This window comes from Pholcus phalangioides, unplaced genomic scaffold, assembly GCF_987345545.1.
Source record: "Pholcus phalangioides strain wild (caught in Gottingen) unplaced genomic scaffold, Ppha-v1.0 ptg000013l_1, whole genome shotgun sequence".
NCBI lineage: Eukaryota > Metazoa > Arthropoda > Arachnida > Araneae > Pholcidae > Pholcus > Pholcus phalangioides.
Window position 1 is genome coordinate 17,535,545 of NW_028301606.1, and position 25,026 is coordinate 17,560,570.

A 25,026-nucleotide genomic window follows, 5' to 3' on the forward strand; every position below is an offset into this window, starting at 1 on the left:
CAAGAACTAATTTGGTCAAACTGCGCCAAAAATTGTCCTTTCTGTCCCAATGTAGTTACTTCGAGAAATTTGAATGTATCTGTTCATATATTATCGATTGGATTGTGTAATTTATAATTAATAACCTACTTGTACTTTATTACTTTCAGGGTAGTTTGTAGAACCGGGGCTAGTCTCAGTCCGATGGCTGCGGAGGTTCTAGTCGGCAACCGAGCTGGACAAACACAAGCTAGGGAAAGGTTTTACTATAAAGTAAGCATGGCATGCTATTTGACAATGAAATGATTGAGGAATCATAAGCTTTAGAATTTTAAAGCAAGTCTGAAAGCCGCATTTTTACTCTGGCCCTGCATTTAGGACACGTTTCAGGATACGAACATTGTGCACGGTCATTTACGATTCTGCGAGTCGGTACAGTTATGGATTGGTTAAACAAACTTGAAATTCAAGTTTTTAACCAATCAACAATGGCGCGGGCTCTCAAAATCGGAAACCAACGTGCGCTATGATCGTACCCGTATTAAAGCTGGTAGAAAAATTCTGATTCGGTTCTGATCTGTTCGATGTCCCAAGTCTGATTGACTGCCTTCGCATACTCATTTTCTCTTCTCCAAATTAATCATTACGACCCAAAAACAAAATTAACTTTAGGATATATTTAATTGAGTTATAACTATGAAATTAGGATTTAATTTTCCTATTTTTTTGGTTTAATGAAACAACGAAGACATGAAGGAATCTTACAAGGTTTCTCTACACTGGTTTTTAAATGGTGGTTCAAAGCTAAACATATTATTAGGGAGAAAAAAAATTAAAAAATCCAGACACTCACTAATTCACTCAACTCGATGTTCTCCTGTTTTCTTAAAAAAAAAAAAATTTTTTTCTTCATTCATTCTTTTGTGCTTAATTTAAACCGAGTGAAAGGCAAAATTCTATCTTTTTTCCCTTGAAATTTCGTGCATTTTTTTTTATATAGTCATTCTTTTTCTCTCTTTGCCAGTGCCCTTTTTTTAATGAGTTTTTTTCTCTTTTTCTCACTCCCTACATTTTCTCTTGCCCCTAAAGACGCTGCTCTATTTATTATTATTTACAGCTTTTTCTTTCTCTAGTTTTTAAAAAAATTAATTACTTATCCCGTAATTTTTTTTTAAAATTTTTTTTTCCCCTCCCCTCTCTTTCCTGAACCTGGCTTTTTTACAATACTTTACTCTTGGTGCTTGTTATCCAATTAGGTGGACGAAATTTAAGTTGACCCCTCCTGGTACCCCCTTCCTCTTGTCCCCTCATACCTTAGGCTTTTCTTTTTTTTTTTTTCTTTTTGTGTGAAAAGACCTTCCTTTAACCCTCACCATCTTCTCCTTTTTCTTATTGTTCACGGGCTGATAAATCCATTTCTTTTCAGAAGCGGGTGGTACCTAGTGTTCTCACTCTCATATAAATATATCTTTGGCGGATTCCTTTTGGTTCACATCTCCTATTTTTTTTTTATTCACATTAAATGAAAAAAAATGTCTGAAATTAATGGAAGTGCCCATTCATAAAATTGTCAAATGACGTAAATATATATATTTTTTTTGTGAATTTTATTCGCATTGTTTAGACTTGAAATTATTCTCGCTTATAATTTTTGTAGAATATTGATAGATATTTAAGTGGAGACCCTATAATTATATTTTCCCCCCTCTTTTTTTTTTAAAAGTAATTTTTGTGAAGCTTTAATTAATTTCTTTAATTGATTTCGGTCTCGTTTTACTTCTCCCCGTTGACCTTTGGCGATGCTATTTTATGCTATTTTAAGTCTTCATGGTATTTTTATTTATTTTATTCAATTTTAATTTTTTTGAGAAGAAAATGTTTATAAGGAAATATGTTTGATTTATTGTCTAATGCGAGAGTGATTTAGAGTAATCCCTTCTTCTTCTCGTGTTTTTGTGTATTTTCTCACAATTCTTTTTTGCGATTCAATCTTCCACGCGCATTAAATCCTTCCTGTTTTTATTTCAGTACATATATATTTGTTCTTAATTGTTTTACGTCTTTGATTTGTTTTACGCTTTCTCTGTAAAATTATTGAAATTCGGATTGCAACGGTACAAATTTACTGGTATTATGATAGAAATGTTTTGGTTCATGGCAGAAATGGTCCTTATTTGAATGTTTTTCTCTTTTCTTTTCTTTTTTTTTTAAATTCTATGTGCATTGTTCAGACTTGAAATTATTTTTGTTAAAATTTTCTTAGAATATTGCTAGATATTTTTAAATCGAGTTCCTACAAATATGATTTTAGTGAATTTTTTCTCAATAAATTTTTACCAAACTTTAATTAATTTCTTTAATTGGTTTGGTCTCGTTCAACTTTAATTTTCCGTTGAACTTTGGTGATTTTATTTTATGTCTCCATGGTGCTTGCGTTTTGGTTTTTTGTTCAATATCATAATGTGAAAGAAAAATGTTTATAAGAAAATAATTTTTGCTTCATGTCTAATACAAGAGTGATTTAGACTAATCAGTTTTTCTAGATTCAATTTTCTACATATACTAAATCCTTTCTTCCCATATATATATACATTTCATAACATACCTACATGTATATCTTCTGATTTCTCACTCTATTAATAAATTTATCGAAATCCGGATTCAAATGGGAAAAATTATCTGGTATTATAGCAGAAACGTCTGATTAAATGGCAGAAATCGTCCGGATTCTAATGTTTTTGTTAAAAAAAAAAAAAAAAAATTCGAATTTTTTTAGACTTGAATGTTTGTTTTTCTTACAATTTTTGTAGATTATTGATAGATATTTGAATCGAGTTCCTATACCTATATTTTTTACTTTTCTTTAAATCTAAAGTAATTTTACTGAGTTTTAAATTAAGTTTTTTTTAATTGATTTCGGTCTCACTTTACTTGAACCCATTGAGCTTTGGTGATTTTGTTTTATGTTTTTCATGTCTTCTTGGTGTTTTGGTGTTTGTGTTTTTTCTTTTTTTTTTTGTTGAATTTCAGCTTGTGAGAGAAAGAATGTTTATAAGAGAATACTGTTTGCTTTATTGTCTAATGCGAGAGTGATTTAGAGTAATCCCTTCTTCTTCTCGAGTTTTCGTGTATTTTCTCACAATTCTTCTTCGAGATTCAATCTTCCGCGTGCACTAAATCCTTCCTGTTTTTATTTCAGTACATATATATTTTCCCTCTTGATTTCTTTTATCGCCCTCTCAATAAATTTATCGAAATCCGGATTCTAATGGTAAAAATCTTGACTTGAGGAGAAGAGAAAAATAAGTGGAGTTCGTGTTTTTATTTCCTCTTAATGTTTTTCTTAGCACATTAAGTTTATCTTAATGTTCTTTTTTTTTCTTTTCCTTGACGTTTATTTAATGAATCGCTATTTCTTTTTGGCCCTTAATTTTTTTTACTTCACTGTGTTATTTATTTATTTGATGCAGGTCGTGGAACTTGCGAACGTTCATCCAAACAAAGGTCCTAGGTCAGGTGGAACGAGGTTGTACTTGATAGGTGCTAACTTGAACGTTGGTAGTCACCTACAGGTCTCGCTTGATGAGTTACCCTGCATTGTGGACAGGTAAATAAATTCATTCTTTGTCGTTTCGTACACAATTCTTCGAATTTCATAGTATCTTACAAATTTCGTAGATAATCACGATGTTACGGTTATAAAAAATGGACGATTTCTTTTATGGGAGAGAATTTTTTTTAAACACAGTATAATCTATTTTGTTTATTTTCTTTATAAATATAATTTAGGAAACTTCCGTCACGAACACTAATGCAATGCCTGTACAAATTTTTAGTTTCAAAATCACAATACCAGATATTTTCTATCGGAATTATCTAAATCTGAACTAATTAAACTGTCCATTCTGGACAGTTGAAATTTTCGCACACATTTGTTAGCAGAATACAAGAAAACAGTAATTACTTCGATATCAAAATTTACCTTGAGAAGTGTTGTGGAGCTTTAGTTAGAAATTTTTTCTCCACAACTGCGGTGCTTTCGCTAATACATATACCGAATACACATATTTATTTCATATAAGTGCCAACAAAAGGACGAATTTTCCGAAACGTAGGAGGACACTTGAAATGACATCAAAAAGGAGGACGTGTGGTAGCTCTACCTTTCATGTCTATCTTCGCCTATGCCTTGAAGTTTTCCAACAATTCTGAATAACAGTTTCAGAATTGTTGCATGTAGAAAATTAATGAAACACAAAATTATATCATATAGATCATTCACCAATTATTTATGGCGTCAAAAACTGAAAAATAATAATCTATTAATTATTTTTGCCAGTTTTACGACAAAACTGTTGAGGAGTTTCACTTTGTAATCAATCAAATATATTATTAGTCCTTTTATGTAGTATTTTATTCGTTATTAGCTATTTATTCTATTATTCAAACTCAAGTATGAATTATATATTCACAACCTCTGTTATCGGCCATTGTATTTATCGAATTGAATTTTCACAACATAGGCACGTTCAATCCAAAATCCCCTTTTTTTGCTGTTTTGTCGTTTTCATTAGAAATTATTATCTTCAATTTTTGCTTACTTTATCTATTTTTGCACAGGACACTAGCAAGTAGTAGTCAGATCAGTTGCCGTACAACACGCAGTCCTCTACCGAACTACAATATCTCGATGCTTAAGCTGACGGTGGACAACGCCGTTCTGACATTACACCAACCTTTTCAGTACAGGGAAGATCCGGTCATTAAGAAAATCTCACCCCTGAAAAGCTTCATCAGGTAAACCACAAATTAATGTTTTCATATCCAAAAGTCTCTTAAAACCTATTGGCTTCGAGACTATTGTTTTTTATTCGAGAAATAAAAGTGGTCCGAGAAATATTTTTGACTCCCTAAAGTTAAATGATGTACAGTAGGACTTCTCATTTCTTTACTCCTTGGGACCTGGGTGAATAGGAAATCTTTCGAATTATGAATCCAATTTTGTTTATTTCGTAAGTTTTCATATTTAAAGCTGTAATATACCCCTTTGAGTACTTTGAATCATGTATTTCTATAAACAAATTGATAAAGCAATATACACGATGATTCCATAACTCCCCCTACCGTTATTTACTGGTGAAATGGTGGTCCTAGAAGCATACTTCCAGTTAGAAAAAATATCCGAACATCGTGTAGATTTCAAATGCGTCATTCATGTTGCAAGAGGTTATATAATTTTTAAAATTAAAATGTTAACTTTTTTATATGGGCACAGTGTTTTAAAAAAAACCGAATTTATATGAAAAATCTGTTGTCCCTTTTCTCCTTAGGCCAACAAAAAACTTTCCGCGTTTCCAAATGCAATATTCTTTAAGATATTTGAATTCAAAAAAATCGAAAAAAGTTGGGGAAGAACAACATAAATAGGGAAAGAAACAATGTCCGTTGGCTTATGCTGTTCTTTCCAGACTTTTCTCCGATTTTTTAATTCAATGAATATTGCACTTATAAACTCAGAATTTTTTTTGTTGGCCTCAGAAGAGACAGGGCTACAACTTCCTATTTGGGTTTTTTTAGGAAAGAGTTACCTAAAAACACTGTACAACGCTGAGAAATGAAATGAAGAAAGAAAAGTTTTGCTTTGGTACTAAAGCTCGTTCTGACTAATCGCATTCATTGAGACACACAGTTACCATAATTGTTTTCAGAAGCTCGAAAATCGCAGCGGAATCCTAACAATAAGTGGTACAGAAGAAGAAATAAAATGGCCGATGTATTTAGGAAAATCCGAAACAGAATTTTGGTAAAGAAAAAACATCAAAAGTCCTCGGTTTAAAAAAAAAAAATAAAGTAATAATATTTTCGGCCGAAGTGTAAATATTATGGATTCGTCCGAATTATGGGTGGTCCTACTGTATAATTAACGCCCCTATCAAAACGAAATAACTAATAACTATTTCTTTTCTGATGCCGCGTGCAATAATCGTAGCCATTGATATCTAAATAATCATTAGGAGTCACAAAAGCGGATTAATTCAGTAACTTGCAAGACATTTCGTTTGCCAATGAAGGAATTTTAGATATTTCACGGAAACCCTGCCTGATCTGCAGACACTCTAAATTGCCGTGACTTACTGGAGAGAGAATGTGTGAATCTCATCCTTATTAATCCTTACAGCAGCAATTACGAGATGCCTCGTCTAACTTTACCGCCATCGACCACTATTTCAAAATTATTGGGACGAATGCCAAAATGCATGTTTGTCCCGACTGACCAATTACGTAAAGCGTTTTTATGTTTAAACTTTGATGATTATTAATTTGGAACTACTCAAATATTTATAATTGATTAAACGGACCTCCACACATCCCGGTACAAGCTCCACTTTCACTTTCACCTCCTTCCCCCCCCCCCCCCCCCGACAAAATTTCTCACGGCAAGTAAATTTAATAGAGTAAAAATATTTCTTATCCAACCCCAGTTCTACATCAAGAATACTTACACATGCACAGTTGACCGTGGAATTTTAAGAAAGAAATAAATCCTAAACGAAATAAGAAATGAACTCGGTTTGTGTAATAATCACACCTAACAGTAAATGATATCTAAAATTTGCTTCTTTTCTCCCAAAATTCATGAAGTTTTATATTTTACAGTTCTTTTGTTTTATTCTCGCAATGCTTCAATCGTAAAGTATTGTTTTTATTCTTTCTACTCTTTTTCCACTTCTCTCCATTCACCGCTACGTGTTGTTTTTTTTAGATATATTTTATTCTATTTTTATTCTTTTGCAATGAAGTGTTGTGCTCTAGGGAAATTCTTGCACCGTGAACCCTTCTCACATTGATCATTTGAAATTTATGATTTCATTTCCGAAAATCGTCATACATATACATTTATTTTTTATTTTACATTTCTCAACGCATCGAAAACGTTGTGTGCATTTGAAACACTGAAGTGTGATGAAGGGGAAGAGGAAATAAAATAAAATGTAAAGAAAGGATATATGTATACATGCAACATTTGTCTTAACTTTCCATGGAAGTCGTTCCGGATTATGGGGTTCGACTCAATTTACAAATTCAATGAGGAAAACGCGAACAGTTTGCAGTTCGTATTACATATGCTTTCTCTGAGATGTGTTTATAAGCCATCTCGGTGCATCTAAATAAATTTGAATGTTTCGCTTTTTGTTAAATATTTTTATACATCCATTGTAGAGAAAGTGAGAAATGAAACAAACCAAAAATTTTGATTCAAGTTAGGAAGTATATATTTAATGAAAGGAAAGTGTATTTAGAGATGTGTAGGTACCATATATTTTGTATTTGTGTAATGACGAATAGGATTAATGTTTCCATCTTCATTTCATTTACCGTTTGTGGATAATATGTATGGCGATTCACCATAGGTGCTTGACGTTTCTTATAATGAAATAAGCGTTAGAAGGAGTGGATTTGAATTATAATACCCTCCTCATTTGCATGAATGCACATAATTTGTTGATTATGTACAGGCATTGTCTGTTTCGCATAAGTTTGGGCCCTAAGTAAATATGAAAATTTGGGCCCCCTTATAAAAATTGTTCTTTGAGGAAGTGGCGTTGGGAGAGGGAGGGAGAGAAGCCCATGCCTTATCACCGAAGGCAGTTAATTTCGAGGCCCTGTAAATTTGTCGACCCGGGTATGTGTATCTCGTTTGCACATGCGAGAAACAGGCTATCCTAAACTACAGAGTGTCGTATAGTTCTAAATTTTTGAGCTGTCTGCAGTCCTAAAACGTCGAAGAGCTACGAAATTTTTGAAATGTCATAATGATGATGTGGTACCGAAGCCGATAGCAAACGAATAAGTTACAAAATTTGCTGTCAGAGGGGTTCTAAATTCTTCTAAAATTCCCTTGTTTTGGAAAGTTTGCTTACACGTTAATTTTAGCAGATTTGTTCATTGTTCTACAGTATGTATAAGACAGCAGCTTCAAATCACCACAGCGTTTTTATTAGCATTTATTTGTTTTATTCTGATATTTCTACGTTAAAACTATTGTTTTTACCCTTGCATCGATATCAATTACCGTAATTTAAATCAAACTAAATTTTCATGAAATCGAATGAGAATTTCCTTCAGTGTTTGTTCAAATATTGGTTAACGTGTGAACAAACTTGTGTTTCCGCTTTTTATGAATTTTCTGCGCATGTAAATAGACATTATTTTGGATATTAAGATATTATGCTGAGGTGAACTCGGAAAGAAAAGTCACCTGGTTTCCACCGGGAATCGAAACCAGATCCTCTACCATCTACACCACTAGAGACACGAACATGCCTTCCATATTTCACACACTGTGACGTGAGGCGCTGAAGTAGAGACATTAGTAGTACCCCCCGCCCCGTCTGCTTATGCCTATTCACAAATCCGGCATTTTCCATCGTGATTTCTTTGTGAACGTCTGTGTTGTTAAATTTAAAAGAACTTGTTTCTTCTGGTAACATTTGACGAAAGCGGTGATTCCGTTTTAAAACGTCAGTTCTTTGGAACAAAATTGTCCAAGCAGAATGGCGCTCATTCAGAGATAGCTGTTTGTGTTAATCAAAATTAATTTACACACAAAAACAGAGAGTCATCAGATTTTATTTTTATAAGTTTTTTTTTGTCCGATCAACAGTCGTTTTCCGGAGTGGCAACTTATCTCGGTTATACCTCTAGTTTGAATTTCATTTACCAATTTTGGCATTACTACTCTCACCAATTCGTGATGATTTCTATGCTAAGCAAAGAGAGAAAACCTGTTTCATGCGTACCACCCATTATACTTTTCGGTCTGTTTCGCGATTGCGATCTATTTACCCTTCTACCATTAATTATACGTTTCGGTGATGGCTGACTATGATGCATTCTGGTTTCGGTCGCATGAAAGAATCGATCCGCTGTACGTGATAATTGCTGGTTAGAGATGATAACCTCAGTCATCCCCCGTAAAAAAAAGGCGTATGATTTAGAAAGTTACGCTCAATTTCTCATTTTTATTTTTTAGCCTGGCATATCATTATACCCTAAACATAATGTTAATATGCTATTGTCATTAGTGTATTTATATACATATAATTCTTATATATTATTCCAATGTTTTTGCAGCGGAGGTCGAACGGTCACTGTTAGCGGAATCAATTTCTCGCCAGTACAACAGCCCAGGATGGCCGTATTCCATAACGACAGCCTCGTCAACGAAACGGTAGGTGATTTCACGACACCATTTTCCTCGTTTATTCTTATTCTTTATCCTTGTGATCTCTCTTCGCGTGCACCACACATCATCTCTCTCTCGCCCTCTGTACCGTACCAGCGTACAGGACCATCTCTGTAATTATTATTGATTGATCTCACGTGAATCGAGAAACATCTGTTACTTTCGCTTAATGTTCCCCATCCGGAGCCCCTTCCAGGATCACCCAAGGAATCCTCCTTTTACTATCTGAGCGTTGTTTGGTGGTGGTTCTTCTCCGGGGGGGCGAGATCGTTGCTTGTCCCGTAACTATTCGCATCAAGCTGTCACCCCTCGCCCGCACCAACTCATTTAAGGAAAAGTTTTTAATTAAAAACTGTGCACCCGCAACATCGATTCTGTGGAGCGTTTTGTTTATTAAAAAATGTTTTCTACCTCTTTTCCTCCACTTCTTCCGACCCCTTTACCTTTTATATCAGCGTCAGAGTCGTTAGTTAACGTTTTCGGTCCCTCGGATAACGCTAATGCGTTAAACTCGTTTCCTCATTACGATGGTGGGCAGAGAGGTGCTCACACAATCCTCTCTCTCTTACCCTCCCTGAAATACGCACATTTCTGTATATTCGCTAAGCTCATCTTCTTGTGCATATGTTTGTGCAACGTTCCCATTGGTTGACTAAACTTTGCTGTTTTTCTATCATCCTACCTTACCTTTGCATAAGATTCCGAAACGAACGAATCGTGGCACCTGTTAAAGGTGCACACTTTTCAAAGTTTAAGGTGAGGTCTGTCATGGGCTTTGAACAAAGTTTTCTCAACCTTCGTTAAGTTTGTGACTTTTTTTTTCTCTCTTTCTGACAGAATGCGTCAGAAATTTCGGAAGAGTTCTCGCGCTGAAAAAAAATCTCATTAATGAATTATACTCATGAATTTTACATCTCTTACGCGTTGATTAATTACTCAGTTTTTCACAGTAGAAATTAGCGACTTAAAACCTCTCTAGCATTTACTGATTTACTTATTTTTCTAAATTTATTCATTGTGTAGATTTTCGTCTCTTATGGAAAATGATTAATGATTTCTTTCTTATAAAGTATCTGATGGTAATACGGCCGTATATGATATGACTAATTTTCCGTATTTTTTCTATTTCGAACGGAATTCGAAATTTTATATTCTTAATAGAGTAGCTATATGTTTAGGCATATGACCTAATCTTTTTTTTTTTTGTTGCTTAGACAATGCATAGTTTTGAGCCATATTGTGCCGGATTATATCATTCGTAAAATCACGTTGTTATATTTTTTTTACGGTATTTTGTATTTCATCTCAGGTTCAATTACTCTACACTAAAAACGCATTCATTATAATGTTTCCACTCTGTTTAAAATTTTGTCATGTAGGTTTCTTTCTAGAATATTCCATACATTGGGTTTTAAGATCCAGGTATGCTGTACTGCTCCCGAGTGGCGTGGTGGTAAGATGCTGTCGCGGTCTCAGGTTCGAATCAGAGGGAGGATAAATTAAATATATTTTCCCTTACAAGCTTGAGGCGACCACTATGTGCCAACATCTTTTTCTATTGTCAGAAATTCCATGTGACCATCTCCCTAGCCCCTTCCTCCCCAAAAAATGGTTGTTTAATAATTCCCTTAAAAATTTTAAAATTTCGATCAATTGTTTTGAGTTAAAAAGCTTATGAAATTTATTTTTTGGACGAAGTATATTAAATATACTATTTATATACTTCCTTATTTTATACTTTTGTATTTAGTATAAATATACTAAATTAAATAGAGAAAATAAATATTATTTTTTTTGTAATTAATTTTCAATTAAAAATTTGCTTAGTTGAGTAATTTTTTCAAATTAATAAACTCTTGTGAAATGCCTTTTAATTTTTTGAGATATGCACGTTGAGGTCTTCATTGGCCGTATTACCTTCACCTGTTGGGAATATATATGGCCTAAAAAAGGTAGACTCTTAGAAAACCACTTTTATTCATATTTTCCGTTGAGATGTATCCGTGGATCATGTTTTTTTCTATTAACAAAACTTCAAAGTATTTTTTAACATTATCTGTTTTTTAGAATTTATCTTGCAGTTCCCAGCGAAAATCACCGAAGCTTAGCATGGCCATATTACCACCATCACTTACCTTACTTTTATTGACTTCATCGACAGGTTTGCGAGGTGAGGAACGATTACAAGATGGTGTGTCCCTCACCTTCGATTGCCGGATCCGTTGCCAAGTGGCTGTCGGACCCATCCAGCGAGTATATGGCAGAAGAGAGCATCGGGGACAGCCTCCGCTTCCGCATCGGTTTCATGATGGACGATGTGGCCAGCGTCCGAGAACTGCAGGACAGCTTCCCCTCCTTACATTCAGATCTGACATACGTCGCTGATCCGAAATTCTTCGCTTTCCAAGACGATATGATTAAGCTCTACAAAGGGGAATCTTTAGTTATCGAAGTAAGAACCTCCGATGGTTTCGATGAATTTTATTCAAAATGTTTTAGGGCAGCATTTCTCAACCGATGATCTACCAACCGGGCCAGAATTTAATCCGCGGGCAGATATTATAATTTCATTCAAATTGAATGAAGAATTTTCCATCAGTATTCCTTCAATTGGTGTCAATAATATCCTTTTACGGGTTCAAATAAAAATTACAACTCATACCTAAGATAATCACACGTCACCCATTAAAATTGCGATCTTAGATCGGCCTACAGATAGCACTGATTTTAAACAAAAAAATGTAATTTACAACAAACTCGGTACACAAATTGCTGAAGAGTGGGAAAATAAAGGACTTCTGAAAACACAGTAGGCCTAAACAAAAATGTATTTCATAAGGGAAAAAAAACCCGAAAAAATATGTATCAGGGAAATACGGGAAAAACTGATGCAAAATAAGACAAAATATGGTGCATCGCCAATCGACACCAAAAAACGCTCTCCTCAGACGGCAAAATCACCAGTTGATGTTGGAATGGTTGAAAAATTACCACACAATGAACGTTCAACACGCACAAAACACGCGTTGAATTGTGCAAATATAGATGGGATTGATATTTATAGTTATAGCCAAAATTTTTTATCATAAATATGTATAATTTATAAGTTGTGGAAGTCATCTTCTTTCAGGATTTCAAAAAATTTTACAAATTCAAACGAACTTCGTTGAAGGAGGAAAAAAAACAGACAGCTTTATTAAGGTATAGAACACGAGTCACATTGTCACAATATAGTCAGGTTTGTGGTCCTTCGAATTGTTTCAGACATTTTAATGGTCCTAGGTTCAGAAAGGCTGAGAAACGCAGTTTTATGGTATTTGAAAATTTGTTACTTTGATACTTATTATGAATTTCGTGTGTGTAATTAAGAATAATTTAGTATCACTAAAATTAATGAATGTTATTATATTAGTTTGTAACAATAACTACTTGATTATTTTACAGGGAGAGAACCTAAGGCTCGCGAGCACCGAACCCGAAGTAAACGTGACTATAGGAACAAAACCTTGTAATTTGACATCACTAGCGTCCACGCAGCTTGTCTGCCTTCCACCAGAAGTTCAGCCTGAAGGAACTGACGAGATTGGAAGGAGAAATGACTTGGACTTGCCTATGGTCGTGGTAAATATAATCTTTTACACTAATCCCTATTTCACATTTTAATGACATTTATGCCACGTATCCCAGCTAGTTTTTGTAACGCAGTGCATTTTCGATATCATGAGTATAATCTGATCTGTCTAGGTACGTGTTGGGAGAAGCCTGAGGTTTGAAGTCGGTTACTTGAAGTACGAAGTGGTGAAGAGATACGAGCTACCCCCCGAAGCCATTGCCGGAATTGCTTCTGGCGGTGCGATCTTAGTCATACTGTCTTTCGTGATACTCGCTTTTCTAAGGCACAAGAACTCACAAGCCGAGAGGGAATACAAGCGCATACAACTACAGATGGACACTCTAGAAAACAGCGTCAGGTCTGAATGCAAACAAGGTTCGTCAATATTAATCACTCTCTTGACCTTCACATGTTCACTGAATTACCTTTGTCTATTGTGCTAGTCCTATGATTAGACCTAATTGTTTTTACGCACTCGTGCTCAACACGTAACAGCCAAATGTATTATTATTATTTTTTTAACTGCTACCATATTGCATCAAAATAAATATAGATATACAATTTGAGACGCTTAAACTGATAGCAACGATTTCATAGCATAATATCCGATTTAGCGGGGTATCGATTATGCGGGGAACTATTCACTTGCCGTTTCATACTGTTATAATTTCCAAAATGTCTTACATAGTTTGTAGTGTCTTAAGTTGCCTAAACTTTCCTTTGTTAATTTATTTCACAAACAGAAATCTTTTCTTTTCGCTTTCATTTTTCTAATTTCAAGACATTGCATGAAACCACGACGTTCACGCAGATTTTTGGAGAGTTTTACTTTTATTAAAAATTGTAATGCTCTCTATGAGCTTAACATTGAACAAAAATAAAATAATCAAATGCACTGAAGATAGATTAGACACTCCGCAGCTATAAATCTAGGATTTTTGTAATTTTCAACTGGTAACATATTTGTCATAATTTACAAATTTGCGATGTATATAGAGATTGCTATATATTTACAGATATCGTGTGAATAATAATATTCGATTTACCGGGAAAACTGAATGACTAAATTTGGGTCCCAGATGATTTTATCTTTTAAGTAAGGTATCCGTTTCTCCATACCCCGATTAAACGCAAAGACGACAGTACACGCACGCACACACATTTTATATTTACGCATATATATATATATATATAGCATGAATTAGCGTTGACATTTGCGCTCTTTAAAATCTCCGCTATTCATTCATTCTTAAGGGAAGGAACCCAGACAGCCGTGGGTCAAAACAAAACGCCAGGAATGAAAATAAAAATGTGTGAAAATAACGGCTGTCGTGACTTGTGGTGTCTAGACGACACCGAAATAGAATTTTTTTTCCCCCCTTTCAAAGAAAATAATTCGAAAAAAAAATGTTTTAAAAAAAAAAAAAATCATCAAGACAAAGAGAAAATTGGATTTTGTCTAGGAAATGACCAGTCTGTGCTTTCTGAAGCAGAGATTATTTTCCTCTTTCGAGAATTATACATAATTTATTATGTTGAGAAATTTTTTGACACAGACAAAATAATTCTAAGGATAACAGAGAATAAAAGCCGAGAAGAAATGTGTCTCGCGCGTTTATTATTAATTTTTTTACTTATCAAGGTGGAGAAAGAAACTAAAATCTTCTCCTGACCCAGACCGAGTTGTGATAATTGTAGTGAAAACATTGGGTATTATTCTTTCTAGAGAGTTCCCTGTATATATATAAATTTCTCTTACGCCATCTCGCGTCGCGTTTATACACGCTTCGTGAACTTAACATTATCTCACTATCGAGGGGAAAAAATATATTTACTGGGATTTTTCATATAAATTTTATGAATATAAAAAAATTCTAATGTATTAAATTGATGCTATCTCTCTTTGAATTCAATCCGAGAAAATGAGTATGTAATGAAATGGTGTGAGAAAAACCCGTTTCGGCGTCCTTTAATAATAATAATTGATGATATTACATACATGAAATATTTCCATATTTGCTTTTCGGTATCGAAGATTGTATGGTAAATTTCCTTCGTAGAACGTTATTAAATTTATTTTATCATGAATCTTCCGAGTTATGAATCATGAAGGCGAGATGAAAGAGAGGATATTAAAAAAAAAATCTAATTATAGAAAATTTTGTCAGAAATGACTTTTTTTTGTGGAAGGTATTGATGTACGGTTGTGGGATTTTATGTAATGTGTGGAATTTATGAGAGATTGGCGGAATGATTCATTTCTGAAAGTTGATGAAATATAATTTTATTTTACTTCGTAAATTCAAGTTGTGTGTATATACAGGGTGATTCCCCTTGCCGCCATTTACTGGCAAACTGTTGATTCTAGAGGCGTACTTGCAATTAGAAATAGTATTCAAAACTGTGTAGAACTCAGATACAACATTCATATTGCAAGGGGTTATATAGTTATTAAAATATGAACATAAACGTTTTTTTATGGACAGAATATCCTGAAAAACCCCAATTAGTGATATTATCGTTTTACTTTATTTCGGCTTTAGGCTGAAGCCCGTGAGCAAAAAAGCACAAAGTTACATTAAAACAACAGAAAAAGGGGGACGGGATGAGATATACACGCATTAAAGACACTGTCAGAAGAACAGCTAACCATTAAATATATAAAATTATAAGAATAAAACAAACATAATTTACATGAGAGAGTTGTCAATGCGTATTTTTACAGAGTTGATAAAATCGTTAGAGGTTCCGCAGAGGAATATGGAGGAGGTGCAGGCGTTTAGTAGTAGTTGCCAAATAATACTAAAAGTATGCATTTCAAACCCGTGATTAACGGTGCTCCCTTCTTTTACGGTCTTTTTTTGTTCTGCCAGTGTTCGCAAAAGAGAGGTTTTACTGTACTTATTTTATTTACTTCAATGTTTACTGAGAAGTTACTAAAAATCATCATTATCGCAAATGTCTCATTATAAATTGTTATTAAATTCATTAAAATGTTAATTTATAGCATTCGCAGAGCTACAAACGGACATGACTGACCTGACTCACGATTTAGAGACGTCAGGAATTCCAACGCTTGACCACCGCACTTACGTCATGAAAGTATTCTTCCCAGGTGTGACTGATCACCCTCTCTTACAAGACAGCAAGGTGAGTAATATTGAGCGGCATTAATGTTTCTTTGGTATTACCAGCTCTTTCGTTTTGCCAGGACCTTGACTATACTTGAGAAGTAACTCCCCTCACCCCCTCCGGACAAATCTAGGATTTTAGAGGGTTTCTATTCTTTTTTTTTTCAAACCCACCACAGTTCCGGTCTATCGCCATGGGTGATTTTCTACCGAGTGAACTGTACCTAATGTACGTGTATGGCTAAGAGCCTCCTCACACTGAGATACTGTAGTCTTGTGGTTAATAGGAGTATCCAAAGGATCGAACACGTATATTTCTATGGAAATCCTCATACGATGATATTTGCATATTGGCAACGAAATATTCTACGCGACGGAGTCACTGGCGACAATTCATGCTAGTCGAACGCAAAAAATGCAACGCGACTCTTGAAATATAACTTCATTTTTTTTTTTGGTGGAGATTGTAAGAGGGGGTGCCCGACGCTGAATTTTGTAGCAAGATGAACAGTTATATTATGCGTAACTTATATTTTCTGCAGAAATGTTCTCTGATGAAGCCCTAACCGCAAATTCCTCTCGAATGGAATACGTAGTGATGTAAATATAGGTCACGCACATACGTGCGCGTGGGACTATAACGGAGAGTGCCTCCCCCCTCCCGGTACCCCTTCCAGGATAAACACAGTTATATATTTTTCTCTCGGTATGGTAGCGGTACAGTCAGCTCTTGAAAGGAAATAAAGCTTCTCCATCTTATAGAACTACAACTCCTACGAAATATTTACAACAAGAATTTCACTAACCTTAATTATTAAGGATTACTGGAAGTCAGTCACAAGGGCTGACAGGTAATCAGCTTATTTATTAAGATAAGTCTCTGATATATCCAGATACGTCCCTTTTCTAATTCCATAGAATGAAAAGAATCCGATTTCCCGTTGACCGTACCGAATAGTGTCCGATGAAAGATATTTTCAGTGTGCGGATATACCAACATTTTTTTTTTCTATTTATACGTTTATGCGGAAATGGTAATGTGGGATAAAGTATCATCAACTTAATCGCTGCTGGAATCGCTAAAAGTTTAATTTGTTTCTAACCCTGTTCATACTTGTGCAGGAAGATAACGAGGACAACTAAACACTGCGTCGTTTTTACTCATCTTCAATGGCTTTGAGTTTTTTTTAGAGTGGGCAACTCGACTCGATCAACTCAACTCAACTCTCATCTTTAGCCTACTTGAGCTGGATTCCAGTACGTACCCCCCGTGTGAGGAGGATCTAATAGTCTGAGTGCTTGCTCCACGACCAGAGTAATAATGTTTGGTCGTAAAGAAATATTCGAAAACTTAGGGGGGGTGCCTTAGGTTGTCTAGGACCCGAAAACGTTGCCCCTGACCAGGAATCAAGTCAGGTGGTCCGGTGTATTTATCAGGATGACATTTAAAAAATAAGATGGGATGCCATCTCTTCTCATCCAGTGTAATTGACTTCTCCAGCGTGGCTCAACCTCTCGGGGTACGGGCTTACATTCCTCATGGGACAGAGCCCGGGTCATGTCTGGTCCTACAGTGTAATTGACTCTTGAAAAAGATGTAAATATGGTTTGAGCTAATACTTCATGCTCTCAAAGATCTGTATAATTGAAGACTATTCCTAATTTTATTTCAAGATAAGAAAGCGTGCATATATATAAAAGGATCTTGAAACTCAAATATCTTAGGAAAATAAAACAAAATGGCGTTGATTCCTTAGCAAAGATTGCATTTGCACTTATTGCTGATATTTCCGTGCCCCGCCATCTACCGTCGCGACGGGAAAACGAAAAGTTGTACAATCCGTAACTTTCTATCTTTGACTTTTCTATCATACAAGATTTACGCTTCGCATGTAGTCCTCGAACCTTTCTGGTAGCCCACGATAATTAGGCATTTCAACTGACCGTATAGGGTAAGCTGATTTGAATCCCAAATTATTCGGCGTGTGTTTTCATAATGATAATTAGTGGTGTGTCTGATCATATTATTATGATAAAACTACTCGATTTAATTCTTCGATTGCATAAGATTTAAAAAAAATAAATTCTGTAAAATATTTTGAATATTGCATTCGAAAACTTGCTTAGACGTAAAAACCAATGAGTTACTCATAACAACCTATTTTTTTTTCTACATTTCTGATGAATGACGAAATTCCTTATGATATTCTTAAAAAGGATTACACTAAGGAAAGAGCTTCCTTATTTGCAAAGGAAGAATGGAAATAAATGCAAATGATTTAGCTACATTTTATTTCATGAAATTTTCATTCTCCAAACTGATCCTGCTTGATTTTCGAAGTCCATTCAGTAAAAATGATAATTTTTTATATCTAACTATTATAACGATAATGATTATCCTCATTAGAAGTTATAAAGAAATGTAGCAAGAATTTTCTCTCCTTATGACCTCTCTTTATTTATTTATTGTTCTTTTTTTTTTTTTTTTTCATTCTCTTCATTTTCTGCAGCTACGAGCAAATGGCATGTACAGCAGCTGTGAAATGGCAATGAGCCAATTCGAGCAACTCCTGAACAATAAAGGCTTTTTGATGACTTTCATCAAGACTCTTGAAGCTCAAAAATCCTTCAGTTTCAGAGACAGGTACACAATAAAAACTATTTTCATTGTACTCAAGGCTGTGCTTATGTTCAACATCCGATAATGAAACGTTTTCTAGTGATCAAATGTTCTATATAAAGCTGCTTATATTAATAGCTAAAATTTAGTGATACAGACGACGCCGCTTAATGTGATCACATAAGGAGTCTGGGTTTTTGGACATCAATAACCGATTGATAACTGTATCCGAAATAAATCTCGGTAGCAAATACGATGACCATGATCGGGACGTATGGTCATCGCACTCGAGATGGGAAAATGGAACAATCTCGAAATTCACGGAAAAAAAGAAAAAGAAAAAAAGATTCGTTCCGTTCTTTGCAAAAGTGACAACAATACCGGAATGATAACATTATCCGTGATTATAATAAGTGGCGTTGACTGTAATTAATTTTGGATTTTCGCACTGATTTATTAACACGAAAATAAATTCTTACATCTAGGGTGAATGTAGCGTCTTTGCTTATGGTTATATTGATGGAGAAGATGGAATACGCAACTGAGTAAGTGAATGTCAATGAATTTGAATTTCCTTAAAATTATTTCGAATTAATTCCAAAAGATGCAGTTAATTATTCAACATTTTCTTCGTTTTTGTATTTCTCTTCAGTGTTCTAAGAGCTCTACTCCTTCAACTTATCGAGAAGTCAGTAAATACGAAACATCCGCAGCTAATGCTACGCCGGTAAGAACTATACTCTTTGTCATTGATAAACCTAATACGATGCAATAATAACTAAAACAAGATATAATTTTTCAAAGGAAGAAAATAATAAGTAGCATCCCCTAGAAATCAGTTGAATATACGTATTATATTAGATGAATCCATCTAATGAAGGCTTGTTTCGTACTTAATCCTTGTTCAAAGTCGTCTCTTTGCCATATACCGTACATGGCAAAATTTTTCCACTCTGCGGAAGAGTCATCATCCTAGTAACACGAAATAATAATTATAGAAGTCAAAAGAAGAAAAGTTTTCTCTCGTGAAATCTTGTTGGAAGAGATCATTTCAATCTTTGCCGTTATTACAGATATAAGCCCTACAAATGCTCATTTAAATATGCGCTCGTATCTGAGAGTTGTCTAATTACCTCTTAATGATCTCACGATTTTTATATGTATTTGCAGAACCGAGTCGGTCGTGGAGAAAATGCTTACTAATTGGATGGCTCTCAGCATGTACGACTATCTCAAGGTATGTTCGATACAAATGTTCACCATCTTGGCTTTTTCGCTTGCTTTTTTATAATTTTATAAATTTTATCTCCTTCAGAGATGTTTGTTAGGACTGAAGGAGTAATACGCGATTAGTGATTTATTTGAATATTAATACCTTTAAGATTTAAGAAGGGCGCAAAGATTTCCTACATAATAAATGAGGAAAGTAATTCCAAACTAATTGATACATCTTTTTTTTTACTCCTTATCTCTCTGGGATGTGTTTGTTAAGTATGATTTTATAATTCCCGCTCCAAGAAACACGAGATATGTGGAATTAGTGGAGAATATTTTCGCGTTTCTAGTGCAAAATAATGTTCTGGATTTAGTTTGTGACATTCATTTTAGACAAGTCAAAACTTCTCTTTGGTATACAAATGAGCTGTAGGGTATATAGCGAATTTTTCGTCTTGGCATCATCGTCCCCCACCTCAGTTGCGGTTCCGCATATCTAAGACAATATGGTTAGAATAAATTTTGACGATGTCGTTGCCGCATTTTTGAAAATTTAAAAAAAATGTTTCTCTAGAGCAAGTTATTCCCAACGTGGGCGTTAATGCCCCTTTGGGGGTGATGGAAAGTTCCAGGGGTGGCCGGTAGAAGCTACGAGTATAAAAGAGGATCCTATGGGTTAGATTGCGTTGGGAGGCGATGGGAGAAAAACATTTCCGAAGAAGGGGGCGTTGGGTCAAAAAAGGTTGGGAAACTATGCTCTAGAGATTCGAAGGAAACGGCCCAAGAACTCAGCATTTAAAATTGAAGTAAAAAAAAAATGTTTCGGTGGCTCAAAACTTCAAGGGGAAGTTCGTTTTCATACTAATTCCATTCCCTCTATTACAACCATGAGACACACGTTTTTTTGGCATTTATTGATTGTAGTTTTTTTTTTTTTTCTCATCAAACTACAACATATATCTGTATTGCGGTTTATGTGCTTCAAAATCATAGATATTTCACAATTCCTTATTAACTTTTCGAAGTAACTTCTTAATCCTATATTACTTTCATGTTATTGTTTTCCCCCCTAGAATCACGCGGGAAGCTCACTGTTCTTGTTATTCAGCGCAATTAAGCATCAAGTAGAGAAAGGACCGGTGGACGCCATAACGCACGACGCCCGCTACTCATTATCCGAAGAGAGACTTCTCAGGGAACAGATCGATTATTCGACAGTGGTAAGTGAGAACACCCGATTTATTTCATTAATAAAAAAGTGTAACTCGAATCTTTTTTTTAAATTGGAAAAATTGATAAAATACCTTCGAATGTCTTGAAAACCTCTTCTACTCACGAACATTTGAAGAAGAGTAAACAAATGGCAAAGCCTACTCATGTCCGCAACATGAATCATCATCTTGCATACAACATAAATTTGGTAATTTAATTCGGCTGTCTGAAAATGTGGTTATTTCAGGAGGTTGGTGCACACAAATTTTCCTAAAAAATCATTTCTGAATTTTTAAATTTTCAAATACTATAAAATTTTCTGCATCTAGCAGTGTCCAAGATATTGTTGTACCTGTAACAGAAATATTTTTTTAATATTTTAATACTAACTGCTGGTAGGGATTATAGAGCAGATTAAAGAGCATTTCCACCGAAATGCTCTTTTCTCAAAACTAAGTGTTTAGTAAGAAAAATTTTTTCGAACACCACTCATTCAAATGTATTGAAATTTGGTATATCTTTCAACACTATGGTGTTACATACTTTAAGAATAGTATTTTTATTAAAATTATTTGTTTTTTTATTGGAACAAAGCATAGGTAAGTTTTGGCGATTTTTGAAAAAAAGTTGCATGTTGTTGAAATTGAGATTCGAGGGAAAAGTAACCAAAAATTAAAATCCTAAATGCGCGCTCTAAATTGTATAAAAATATCCATAGTATTTGAGAAAAAACAAGAACATTTGAATATTTACAGTGAGTAGAAAATTTTTAAATGCACCTTAAAGGAAGGAGATTTTTTCCCATAGGAAAACATGGGAAGTCAAGATCGTGCACCAACCTCCTTTCACCTGGTTTTACTGTGGCTCTACAACTGTTCAGAACGACAATGCGTAGTTAAAAAAAATTATAATTTGTGGTATATTTGTACTAAGAACTTGTATTTGCTGTCAGTGATGGCCGACGATGTATAATTTTAATAATCAAAAGATCGGCGCCACAGTGGTGGTCGGCTGAAGTTTGTTTTCTGTGGTTCCCAACTTCAAGCCGCAAATGCGATCCGATCTCCCCGACAAAAAGGCTCCCCAAAGAAAGCAACGGGCCTACTATGGCGCAAATCTTCTACCATTATACTTTACTTATAGTTCTCAAAATAGATGGTATGTGGCGGCACTAAAACAAGCATTACTAAGAAACAAACTTCACGTTATGTTCACAATACGTACACGCACATTGCAACATGCACCAGCCCGTTAGAAGTTCCGCAAAGGAATGTGGACAAGGTGGATGTATGGGTTTAATATTATTAGTACTAGTAGTGGAATACTGATGCAAATGAAAATAAGTGGTGAGAATTCTTGAAATAAACATATGCAAAATGAGAGAACATGTGACTTTCCGAGCCAGGTCAGTGGATTTGATCCAGCTTCAAAATATTTTTGTCCAGGAAACCCAAAGTGGTACTTTGAGGATCCCTGAAAACCCATTTGAGAAGCCGTGCAAAATACAGCAATTTATATTGAAGATTTCTTCGCAAACAATTCCAGACAGTTGAAAGCATCGTATTTAGTTGGAAGTCACTGGCAAAGAAACAATTCAACCCGAATTTGAAAGGACGAGAAAAATATATGAAAAAATATAAATGATAAATGTGCAAAACAAAAGAAGAAAAACTATTATCTAGTAAACCGTGAGGCATAAATAAAAATAAAGTATAAGAACAGAAAAATCCACGACAAACGTGTTGAAAATATATATTAAAAAATACATGTTATGCTACCGCTACTATTTAGAGAGAGAGAGGAGAGAGAAAACAAAAAATATAGCGGAATAGGAAAGCAGCATCTATCATCCAGAAAAGGGGTTTTTTTCCCCAGTTTTTCCATTTTTACTTGTTTCATAGAATTTATTTTTTTTCCTTGTTTCTTATCCTTTGTGTTATTATTATTACTATTACTATTATATGTGTGTATTTTTTTTTTGGTTTTCGTGTCTCCGGGCTGCCAGTCGGAGCGAGAAAGAGAGTAATAGCGTTTCCTCAAATTGCGTCTAGAGGAAATGTTGATTCGAAGTGAAATGTTGTGGGATGCTGAAGCCAAATTCAGATAAAGAAAGAGATCACAAACAAAAAAATAAAAAAACTAAACTAAAAAACAACAAAAGAAAAAAGTCTTAGGGATCGTAGCTCTTACACTAAATGCTTTATATCGCTTTAGATCTTTCCCGTTTTTATCATTTCTGATCACCCGTGTTTAGATATCCCCCCAGTGTCGTACAAATAAATTCCGCTCCACTGCCCTGTGTATGGAATTTTATTTTTATATTTTTCTCCTCCACATCTCTCCTGGTTTCCCCCCCCCCCCTTGATATCTGTTAGGGAACTGTTATTTTTCTTCTCCGCTGTCATACATGCGAGTATTTTTCACTTTGCTACTGAATGTTCAGTGGTGAAATACCTTTAGCGCGTTATGTTCCTAGGGCCCTGAAGAAAAAAATGTATTTTTTCTATTTTTTTTTTTTTGGTAAATATTTCTCTGAGAAACATTCAGATATTGAGTAGGGATATTTTCACGCAATGGAAATAAATATAAAAATGGAGGAGGATAGGAGTTAAAACGGCACTTTCCGCTCGTTTTTCACATCGGCTTCCGATTGCCCGTAAGCTCTCTCTCTCTCTACTTTTTTCCCGAAAAAAATGCATTTTTTTTCGTATTTTTTTTGTATATGTGTTATTTGTTGGGATTTATTTTCTCCAGGTCTGATCGTTTTTTCCCTCCTTCTCTTTACTATGTTCTTATACTACCTTCCTTCAACTTTCTCTTAATGGTTTCGATAACTTTAAACTCTTCTGGAATTCAATGATGTTATTCCGAGACAGTGGATTGTAAGAAGTAAACGTTTCCTTGCCGTGAATTTTATGGGCTAATCTTGGATGAGATTTAAGAAGAATCGTATTGTGTGTAGCTGAAAGTTTATTTTTCTCCTCTCTATTTTTATTTCGATGTTACTCCATCTGGAAAGAAACGTTCCAGAACTTCTTACTAGAATTTCGTTGGATGCTGACTATGAATTTTCTTGGAAATCGATACGTTTTGACGATGGGATATTTGTGCACGAAATGTTTTGACTTTTGGGGTCTTGAGATGTGATTACATTTTATTGATATACGGCACATGGGGTACTCTCAAATTTCTTTTGAATTAATTAAATTTATTCGTATGAACCTGATGTGAGATAATTACTATTATTTTATGAATCAAGTTACTTGTATGGGGAATTTATTAATTACTAATAGTTTTTCGAAAACTTTACCATATAATTCTTAAATCCCATGCCAAGTCACGAGTAGCGTAGTGTGTATGGTCATCACCAGAGCACCCACTCGATATGTTCATTATATGCTCAAACTCAAATCAGCGATATCAATGCTCGAATGTAACTTGTATTGGTTGGAACGTCGATCATTCTTAGCAGGTGAAAAATCCGGCATAAGCGCCGAAAATTTGTTAGTGCTTATTGAGCAACTCAGTGCTCGTAAGCAGCAGGTTGACGATACTCATATACCGCTAATGAGATGGCCAATTTATTTGGTAATTGCTCAGTAAAACTCGATTGAAATAGCATTAGAAAAACAAATTGTGTGAAAGTTCGAGCGCGACAAAAATAAATTTTAAGCATTTGTTTTCAGACGATACACGTCGTGCACGAGGACCAAGACGAGAAGATAATATGTCGAGTCAACGACTGTGATGCGACTAGTCAAGTTAAAGCCAAACTTCTAGATTCTGTCTACAAGAACACACCTTTCTCACTTCGGCCGTCAATACATGATGTGGATTTAGGTCAGTTTCCATGATCATGCTGATCTTTACTACTTTTATTTTGAACCACATTCAAATTGTATGAGTATATTTTGAGATACTTTAATATCAATAATTCATATATTTAAGCAATGATTAAACAGGTATGAATTTAGTGATATTCGAATATGATTTGATTTTTAATGATAAT

The 25,026-nt window shown here is 34.7% G+C and overlaps 1 protein-coding gene across 7 annotated transcripts in view; it reads left to right on the forward strand.

Moving 5' to 3' along the window:
* Nucleotides 1-25,026, forward strand: part of LOC149078684 (plexin-B-like) — a 316,513-nt gene that overhangs the window by 283,080 nt on the left and 8,407 nt on the right. For all 7 annotated transcript variants that reach the window (XM_089240827.1, XM_089240830.1, XM_089240832.1 and 4 more), the window contains 14 exons: nt 150-252; nt 3,450-3,586; nt 4,600-4,776; nt 9,115-9,211; nt 11,388-11,678; nt 12,671-12,847; nt 12,971-13,214; nt 15,847-15,989; nt 18,481-18,614; nt 19,076-19,135; nt 19,243-19,317; nt 19,761-19,827; nt 20,879-21,025; nt 24,704-24,857. In XM_089240827.1, coding sequence (XP_089096953.1) covers nt 150-252; nt 3,450-3,586; nt 4,600-4,776; nt 9,115-9,211; nt 11,388-11,678; nt 12,671-12,847; nt 12,971-13,214; nt 15,847-15,989; nt 18,481-18,614; nt 19,076-19,135; nt 19,243-19,317; nt 19,761-19,827; nt 20,879-21,025; nt 24,704-24,857 — 2,006 coding nt within the window. The remainder of the gene's footprint in view (nt 1-149; nt 253-3,449; nt 3,587-4,599; nt 4,777-9,114; nt 9,212-11,387; nt 11,679-12,670; nt 12,848-12,970; nt 13,215-15,846; nt 15,990-18,480; nt 18,615-19,075; nt 19,136-19,242; nt 19,318-19,760; nt 19,828-20,878; nt 21,026-24,703; nt 24,858-25,026) is intronic.